Source organism: Pteropus vampyrus, unplaced genomic scaffold (assembly GCF_000151845.1).
Source record: "Pteropus vampyrus isolate Shadow unplaced genomic scaffold, Pvam_2.0 Scaffold400, whole genome shotgun sequence".
In the NCBI taxonomy this organism is placed as follows: Eukaryota; Metazoa; Chordata; class Mammalia; order Chiroptera; family Pteropodidae; genus Pteropus; species Pteropus vampyrus.
The window spans coordinates 665,321-675,338 of NW_011889181.1; the positions used below are offsets into that span (position 1 = coordinate 665,321).

Consider the following 10,018-nt stretch of genomic DNA (forward strand, 5'->3'; position numbering starts at 1 on the left):
CAGACGTCTGTGGTGGTCAGTGTTCTTTCTAGTGTGGATGAAATCAGAAATAGCCACACGTTTGGGTTCAATGACCAGTGTGCGTGTTGGGGAGGACGTGCCTGCCAGCAGCAGGGGTAATTCTGCTCTCCTGTTTATCCAGGAAGGTAAACGCAGTGGCACAAAAGCAGATGGGCCGCCTGTGGCACACAAGTTGCCATTTCTTCCACCCTCAGATGCATGAATATGCAGAGAAGCTTTCTGCGCTTCTTCCTGAGCCTCTAAAGGTATAAAGCTCTCAGATCGAAGGGACAGGAGCCTCCTGATCCCAGGGTTGCTGCCCTGGGAAACAGGAACATGGGCAGGAAATTTGGTGTGTGCACTGAACAACTGAAACAGTAAGCTAATAGCCGTATTTCAAAGCAATCAAGGAAAGAGAGGAATTTACAAATTGCTGGTGAAACCAATCGATGATCACTGTCTCAGCTCCAAGCTTCTGCCTGTCCTTGGTCACTCTCCTCACCACCACTCTGCAGAAACCACTTAGCAAGAGCCCCCACTCCCTTGACTGTCTCCTTTACTTTCCTCAAGAGCTTGTTTGTCATCTCTTTGCATCGTAGCCCCTCTGCAAAGTCATTTGCATTTTTTCGTTTACAAAGAGTGGAGCTATTTTTAAATAAAATTAATATGCCATCCAGTTCATTTAAGCTAAGATGCATTTAAATATTTTTGCTAAGTGAGATTGTTTCTCTGCATTCGAAATGACGGAATTTTTAAATGAATCGAGAGGTGAAAATCTTGGCCAAGATTTGCATTTAGGGATTCGATGAGTTAATACCTATGTAGTACCTAGAACAGTACCTTGTGTTAGCTATCATTATTATTATTATTTTACTATATTATCTAGACACTCTATTTACCATATTATCTAGAAGAAATGAAGAAAGTTAGAATAGCTGCAAACTAAGTTCAGCCCACTCACGTTCATGGAAGAGCAGAAGCAAGGAAGTCAGCAAGGCACAGCACATGGCCCCCAGTCCCCGAGCCTGGAGGATCCAGGGCCCTTCAGCTCTCCCCTTCCTTTTGGACAAGACAAGCCATACTTTTGTTTATTTGCTTGTTTTTTCAGCATTCACACACACTGAGCTGACAGGCTGGGATATCCTCGGAAGCTGCAGGACTAGGAAGTCTGTCTTGTCCCATGCCTTCAGATCAGGTGGGGTGGTTTATGTTCAGGAACCAAGAGACCTGGTCTTCGGATCCACTCGGCCACTAACCACTGTGTACCCCTCAGCAAGTTTCCCCGTCTTAGAATTTTGCAGAGCATCCAGTAAAATCAATGGAAGTCCAGAATGTTTCATAATTGGGATAATCCCTTAGCCTTTTTATTTCTCTAGCACTTAGCAGCTGCTCAGTAAAGAGCTGTAAATTAACGCAGTAATTAAATGTTGGAACTGTTTGTCTGATGGGACCTCTCCTTAATAATCAGAGGCTGGAACACACAGTCTTCTGCAATTTTGAATTACTTGGGTAATAAGGAAATAACTTGAAGTGTAAGGTCATGTGTCTTTGTTTTCCCTCCAGGTCATTTTCCTGATGAACAGTGGCTCGGAAGCCAACGACCTAGCCATGCTGATGGCCAGAGCACATTCACATAACACAGATATCATTTCTTTCAGGTAATCACACCTGGAATATAAAACTTTAATAACATCGACTTAGCCCACTACTAAATGTCTATCTTTAAAATAGAGCACGAAGGGGTTTTTCCCAGGGGTATGTTTCTAATTTTAGGTTTTAAGGCAAGATCAGCCAAATGAATTTTATGACAGGTTAACCCCATTCAAATTGACCTGATCCGAGGCAGGGGTGCCTGACTGGGGTAACAAATTGCTTGCGGTCCTAGTTATGTCATAGATTTCCTATGGAACTGAAGGTCACATGACAGTTTTTAACTTTGAAGATGTGGTATTACTATGACATATGCCAAGAGGTGAATGACTGGTCTCCACTCATAGACACTCATGACTCTACCATGTTACACTGGGCTCGTTTTGATCTCTGCTTATGATAAGGAGCCACATATTCATCTCATATGCCAGCTGCATCAGTGTTTCACCTTTTACTCTTCTTAAGTTCCAATGATGCCAATATAACCCTGTATATTTCTGCTCCTTTGGGTGACTTTTGAGAATTGATAATTTAATACATTAATTATAAACCCTTGATAGCTAAATTATGAATATTAAAAATAATTAAAAACTAAGAATTTTGCTTATGGTTTCCTCCCTTGAGTAATTTTATAGAGCACATTTTTACACTCTTATAATAAGGTTTATGTAAAAGGCAGGAATAAGTTATAATATAAGTTGATGAAATCAAGAAATAGTCCCATTCTTTCACCTTTCCTGTAGTTCTAATTCTGGCTAGATTGAAAAGAAGATTTGATTTCCACGAGATCTAATTACCACAGCACATCCAATACTATGCATTCCATATAAAATGCACGTGTAATAACTACAGGCATGAGCAAAGATTTGCTATGAAAGATTTATGGCAATAAAGAATTGTGATTGGGGGAGTGGCATCAGAAACATGGTGGAGTGAGAGACGTCCCTGGATCTCTGCCCTTGAAGCAACAATAAGCTGAACATCTAAAACTCAACAAAAAACACCCAAACTGCACACCAGCATATCTGAGCATGGGATCTGCGCATAAGAGCTACCACAGGGTGCTGTTTTAAATACTCTTTTAATATAATGCCCGTTCTAACATTTTATTGTGGCTGAAAGAAAAAAAATCAATAAAGCCATAACAATAATTTATTCTTATATTTGATGTACAAAAATGGCTTTTTTATCTATGTGTGAAATGTTTAAATAAAAGTTCTCACAAAAAAAAAAAAAAATTGTGATTGATGTTTTACCTAAATAAACATTCCAGAATATGCATGTCCAGATAAGTATTGATGTATTTAAAGCACTCATTGTGCTACTAGAGTTTAACACATGTTCGTGTCTTCTCTTTCAAGATATATGACGATTCTATTGCATAGTCTTAATACATAGTCTTAAATTTGCAGTTTGGGTGATTTTGAAAGGCAACTATGCTCACCACTATGCCAGCAATGCAGTTAGGGTGATTTTGATTTGGGAAAATGCTCAAACTCATTGGAAACCAAGACTCAGAATGATTTGTACTAAATGCGACCATTTCAGGTTTAAAAAGAAACAAAACCTGTGTTGTTTATGTGCCGAATAAAGTGACTCACAAGGCGCTCAGTAAACACCTAAAGTGCTGAGCAACAGCTGCATCTCAGGAACAAATATCTGGCTTCTCAAGACAAATATTCATTGAACATACAATTTCTTGCATGTTGCTAAAAGGTGAATCTCACTACTTTAGAGCAACAGGGTAGGGCAGATGCTAAGGTCAGAGTTCTTGGCTAGTGGGCTTCAAAATTCCTTTCACAATTTCAAAGCTATGACACAAGATGGAAAGATAAATTAAGTAAATTCACCTGACAGATTTCTTAGAAACCACTGGAGTTGCACGTTAATGTCGCTCCATTTTATCTCCATGGCCTTCACGGATTTTTGTCATTGTTGTTCTAACCTATGTTCCACAGGCCAGTGGTGAAAGAGCAATGAACTTAACTCCATTTTCCCACTGTTTTTTTTTTTTCTCTGCAGAGGAGGCTACCATGGAAGCAGTCCTTACACACTAAGCTTGTCAAACGTAGGGCTCTTCAAGATGACACTCCCCAGTGGGACAGGCTGCCAATCAGTGAGTTTTGAAATTTAAAGGCTGCTGGGTATATGGAATAATTGATCATATTTTCCAGGCATTAGGATTAGAAACTAATATAAAGCTTATCATTAATCAGAGGCTCAATTTAACTTAATTGTATTAAAGACCATTTGGGAAGAACGTTTCTTAGAAAATCTTCAGAGTCTGAGTAATAATAATAGGATTTTAAAAATTGTTTTGCTTTTAAATAAGATCAAGTAAACTGCAAATAAATGCATTGAGAATAGTTCTCAGAGCCTTGAATTCATAAAATTTCTATAGAGTCTTCCTCATACTCACCTTCTGTTCTCATTTGCTGTATCCAGCTTTTCAGCATCAGAATCAGACACCTAATTATTCTTATTCTTTCAGATGCTCTTACCCACCAAGCCCTTGAGCAAGTTGTTTCCAGGCTGACATTGAAATCAATTTCCTTTGTAGAGTGCCCACATAACTATTTCTAAGAAAAAATGATCTTTTCAAAGCAGAATATTAGGTTTTCATCTTAAGTAGAGGGAAGAGTAAAGGAGGAATCTCGATATCACATTAGGAAATCTTCATACCATATGTTTCCCCAAATTGGCTATCTTGTGTTCACATTTTGCCAAACTTCTTCTTTTGTCATTTGCAGACAATGTGCCCAGACGTTTTCCGTGGCCTTTGGGGAGGAAGCCACTGTCGAGATTCACCAGTGCAAACAATTAGGAAATGCACTTGTGCACCAGGTCCCACGGGGCAGGGAGGGAGGTGCGTGGTGGGAGGTCAGGAGGCTAAGAAGGAACCTGGAGAAAGGCAGAACCAATCCCGAGGGAACAGATTTGAAAAAGCGGGGAAGAGAAAAGTCAAAGGAAACAAACCTAGAAAGCAACCCTTCATGAGTCGACGTTTGTCATGCCTACTACCACTGTGCTATCTGGCTGTTAAGAAAAGCATCTCGTGCTCTTAGAGCTAAGCTAAAACAGACTGTCTCCCAGTATTTAATTAAAGAAGTTCGATTAGCTCTATTAGCAATAACTCTGCTATCAATCTTAAAAGAAATCAAGATCGGTGGAATTTTTTTTACCAATTCCCAATGGAAGAAAGGGAGAGAGAAAGGAATACCTCTAGAAATCTCCAAACTCCAATCAGGAAGCTCCCCCCGGAACTCAGAATGCCAGCCAAAATGAGAGCATCTGCTAAAACATTAGGCCGTTCCTGAAGGCTGCTGACATCTCTTGCAAAAGTTTTAAAGACATTCTCACAAAGAAAGCTTCTGTGAATCCATCGCATTTTTATTTGTATTCTTTACCTATCCCTAACATGAGAGAGAGGAGGCATGGAAACAGCATCTGTTCTTTGCTAATCACCAAGTCTCGCCTCATGTTTGTCACCACAGTTTAGAACCTTCTGAGTGGCTGCTCCTAAGTAGTGCTGAAGAAAAGAGCTAGATGCTCCAGCCGAAAGATGTTCTGGAATGGAATAGTAAGCATCAGTGGGTTGAGAAGAAGAATGAGAATGGAAGACTTAAAAATCAGCTTTGAAAAGAAAAGAAGTCACAATCATCTTAATAGCTAGATGGAATAATGCAAATGGTGGTAGGAGGATGAAAGAATGAACATTGGAACAAGACGTCATGGTCACAGAACTTAAAACCATTAGGAAGTTTAAAGCTGTCATTCAAACTTTCCATTTTAAAGATGAGGAAACTAAAGTCCACACCTAGGAGGCAGGAGAGCTAGGATTTGACCCCAAGTCTTCTGCCTCCAAAGCTAGCGCTCCCAACCTATGACCACTCTACTTCACACTGACATGCCAGCAGAATGAACCCAGGCTCAAAATAACTCCCGTTCTGCTGGATCGAGGAGACACATGCAGCCAGGAGACCAGGCTCCACTCCCAACCCTACCACGGTTCAGCTGTGAACAAAAGCTCCATCTTTTGTTTCAGTTTTCTTATTTGTGAAATGGAAATAGCAATACCTGCCTCCCTGAACCCTTATCCCAGGGCTTCGTGAGATCAGGAGGGCTTTTTGTAGAGAAAGGCAGACGAGAGCAGCACCAAATACAGCCGTCTCTGTATACCTTATTTATATGGCATCGAGAATTAAATCAGTTGGGTGCACCTCATAGACCTCAATCTGACTGCAAAATGACCAGCACAGAGCCTAGTAGGCAAAAGCACTCAAGCCATGGTCTTTTTCTTCCCTCTCTACTCCGTGTCCCCTTCCCTCTCCATCCTCTCTGCCTCCTCTCTCTTTGAGGCACTCTCCTCTGCCTTAGGCCAACTGGAAAATACCAGGACACCACGGTCATCTCTCTAGTGGCATCTGGAGGCTGAATGATAGTGGCAGACATTCATTTCTACTTCTCTGAACTGTTGCCGGGCATATCTGAAGTCAGAATTTTTTTTGTTTTTTAACTCATATCTTCAAGAGATAAGACTGATATCGCATCTTTAAATAGAATTGAAATACGAAAAAGGACTTTATCCTCCTCTAAAGCTTGTAGGATCTAAGAAGTGTTTTGGTCTTTGTTGTAAAACAGTATGTTTATATATGTTTACAAAGGCATTCCAACATGTAAAGTACTTTGAGTATAGAAGGTTCCAGTTCTTGGTTCCTCTTAGGGTTTATTAAGGTGCCAATCTTGGTCGTTTTTTCACCTCAGAATTATGTCATCACTCCCCGCATAGGCATAAGCAGTGTGGTCCATTTTGTGAGCCTAATATAGATGTTTATGGGGTAGATTTCATTATCTTCCTTCACCCCTCCCTCAGGAATTTCTCTTTCTGGGTGTTCATTCCAGGCCCTCAATGTCAGATGTAATTTGTGATGAAATTCACCTCTCGACTCCCGCTGCCTCCACAATGTCCCCAATCTGTTATTCATGATGACATTCTTCTTCACCTTTTGCAAGGCAGGTTTCCTTTTTCTTAATGTTTTTTTTTCTTTCTTTCTTTCGTTCTTGGCTCCTCACTCTGCTTAACTCTTTCTATACCACCAACTAAAATAAAAACTCTTCCATCTCCATCTGTTGCTTGGATAGTACTCAGCAGAGCATCTACTCTCCACCTCCTTGATGTTGTCATGGCGACACCACTGCACCAAGTCTCTCTCCAGAGGCAGCCTGACCTAGAGTTACAACAGTGAGCCAATGAAGTAAATACGAAATGAAGTAAAAAGCTGATAACAGTGGATGACCGCTGATAACAATGGGTGACCCTTCTTATCGTTGAACTTGTGGGCAGTGGGAGAAAAAATCATGACAGGTCTAACACAGTTCGAGCAAAACCTTCTCTTGATTTGGTTTTGTCCAAATTTGAATCATTGGGGTTGATTTTGCTCCACCCTTTGATTTCTCTAGTTACAAATGGGCTTGCTAACTTTCCAAATTATATCATTTGAATATATATCAAATCCATCCTTTAGGGTCATCGTAGGCTGTCTTCTCTTTCTTAATAAAAACAGGAAATTTCAATCTTTAGAGGCATGGATTTGTCTATTATATCCTTGCCCATCAAACAATGTAACTGATGCTAAAAATGGGCTTTCTGGGTTCGATACCTTTTTCATTACTTCCTTCTTCACACTCTAACCCCCAGCTCTAACTAACCAAAGATATCAGGTGCCTCCATCAAGCAAGTTTTCCTAAACATCACTTGTAACCTAAAAATATGTTTGGGGCCAGGTAGTGTTTTTCTTATTTTTTTAACAAAGAGCTGAAGAATAAAATATATTTATGCTTCAGTCTTGACGGTGATGACTGAAGCTTTCTATTCCTTATCTCTCGCCTTCAGGAGATAGGGCTACTGCCATGCTCTAAACAAACATTAAAATAGTGAGTTGTGACTCACTTCTCAGACTCCCTTTACTGTCACTGAGGCTGGGGGTTCCCATCACATCCAACCTCCCTCTTAATCCCTTGTGCTGTCCATGAATAAGGGTTTAAGTTCAAAGATTCTGTAGTGCTCTTTAGATCCAAATTACAAGTATGGATAAAAATTCTGAAGGTTCAGTCATCTAGAGATGCAGTCACTCTGGGACCTTTGGTATTCCAGAGGAGAAATCTTCCTCTCCCTGGCTATAGTAGATAGATGAAGGTCATCTGGCTCTGATACAGTCCTAAAATTCAGACTGAATTTTAGTTGTTCTATAAACATATTTGTTAACTCTAAAGATGGAGATACTTCATAGCTTTCAAATTTTATATCACCTTAAGTAGCAATAAAAGATAAACAGAGTTATTTTCCAATAGATTAAATCCATACCTCAATTATATTTGAACTAAATCTATCCAGTTGAGAGGATGTGTATCCTTAGGTGAAACAGCTTCTATACCAGACTCAATGATACTTTGGGGCACTTCTTCCCCAGAAGGAAATGACAAAAGTGGTTTGTTTATGCCTTTATGACTATCCTAGTCTCACTGCTTGAACCAAAGTATGAGTCGTTCAGACAGAATGTTCCCTCCTTCAGAAATCTATGCCCTCATATCCTGGTTTATGGTAGTCTGAGGGACTCTGGTCAGCTTACTCGTTTGTTTATTTGTTTGTCTTTCTCCATTCTTCTGGATGCCATTCTCACATCTTCAAATGTTGAGTTTTCTTTGTATGTTTGTGTGTTTGTTTGCAGACTGCTGCCAAGCTAAAGACCGGTATATTGAACAGTTCAAAGATACTCTGAACACTTCAGTGGCCAAATCAATTGCTGGATTTTTCGTAGAGCCGATCCAAGTGCGTACATTAGCCTTAGACATTAATTGAACTGAGCTTTAAATTAACAGAGTTTTAATTCATGCATTCTAGAGAATTTTCAAAGTATTTAATGAACCATTTGCTGTGTCTCTCTCCAAATTCAATTCATTCTCTTGGTCCCCTTGAAAACAAAGTGCCCCCGATTTTCAATTGACCTATGAAAAAATCCACCTCCTGTACTCCCAGACTGAACAGATAGATAGACAAAACTATTGAATTCCTAAAATTCTAAAGAAAAGGAAGCTCCAGCAATTTTTAGCTCCCTAACACCCACACTATGAGGGGGAGTCTTTCTGTAATCTTGCTAAATCCCCTTAATCTACATTTTTTTTTTTAATCTCAGAAAAGAATACATTTGCAGCCTTTTCTCAGAAGGCATGGCATTAGAGGAACAGCTCCCTTTTCCACCCATAGTTGAAACAGTTCTAGAGACTTTTAAAAATTTCTGGTATTGCTAATGACATTGATGATAATCTATCTTCTTTTTTATATATATATACTTTTATAGGGCTATGCTATTATTATAAGTCTTCTTGGTTTGGTCTTTTGCAGGGAGTGAATGGAGTTGTTCAGTATCCAAAGGGGTTTCTGAAGGAAGCCTTCAAGCTGGTGCGAGAGCGGGGAGGCGTGTGCGTTGCGGACGAAGTGAGTGGCCGTGGATCAGGTGCGACGTAGTGGTGCTGGGCCAAGAAAGGCACAGGGAGAAAACTCTTTAACTGCTCCTCAGTATTCCAGGCAGAAAACACCTAGTGTGGAAAATACCCAAGATATGGGTATAAGTTAATGAAGCTTTTGCTAGTTGGCTGATTGGTTTGTTAGGGGATTAGTAGGTCTGTTTAACAAGTATACACAGCAGAACTTAAACATGCAAATTAGAGTCTATCAGATAAGTTGCTAACAGGCGCAGGTGGTATAGGTGATGCCACCATCACTCAAACTACTATTTAAATTCTTATTTGGGGATACATCAGGGATAGCTTAAAAACCAGGCGGGAAATGTAATCTCGTAACCAGGTTTTCACCAAGTTATTTTTGTCAAAATAGTATTAACCAGCCTGGCAGCATTCGTCTTATCTTAATAATAAAACTTGTTTGGAAATGATATTTAAAAAGGAACAAAGCATCCATCTTCTAAGTTAGAAGAGTACCACCGCTACTGATATTCAAAAACCAGTTCCAAAAATATTCTAAAATAACTTGAGTTAAGACGGCCTACAATACCTCTAAGGCGATGACTTCAAAAGGAATGAAATTCACTGGCTCTGTGAGGTCTAGCCTGTGTGCTTTTAAAAGTGATCAGTTTACTTATCAGACCTCATATCAAACTGTAGCAAGGAAAGCAATCAATTGCCTACCAAGAATAGCAATGGGGATCCAAAGGCCAGAGGATGGCCGCCAGGCCCCCAGAAGTGCTCCCAGCTCATTCATCATGATTCCAACGATGGTTAGAACCACCAAGAGCAGATGAAGTACTTGTGAGTATTTTTCATACACGTTTCAGTCCTGCCATCTTTGCCT

General features: G+C 40.0%; 1 protein-coding gene across 1 annotated transcript in view; it reads left to right on the forward strand.

Moving 5' to 3' along the window:
* The window catches only part of AGXT2 (alanine--glyoxylate aminotransferase 2), a 45,527-nt gene that overhangs the window by 17,011 nt on the left and 18,498 nt on the right, over positions 1-10,018 (forward strand). Inside the window, exons 4-8 of the mRNA XM_011380722.1 lie at positions 1,564-1,658; positions 3,673-3,766; positions 4,401-4,494; positions 8,379-8,479; positions 9,053-9,145. Of these exons, the coding sequence (XP_011379024.1) occupies positions 1,564-1,658; positions 3,673-3,766; positions 4,401-4,494; positions 8,379-8,479; positions 9,053-9,145 (477 nt within the window). The remainder of the gene's footprint in view (positions 1-1,563; positions 1,659-3,672; positions 3,767-4,400; positions 4,495-8,378; positions 8,480-9,052; positions 9,146-10,018) is intronic.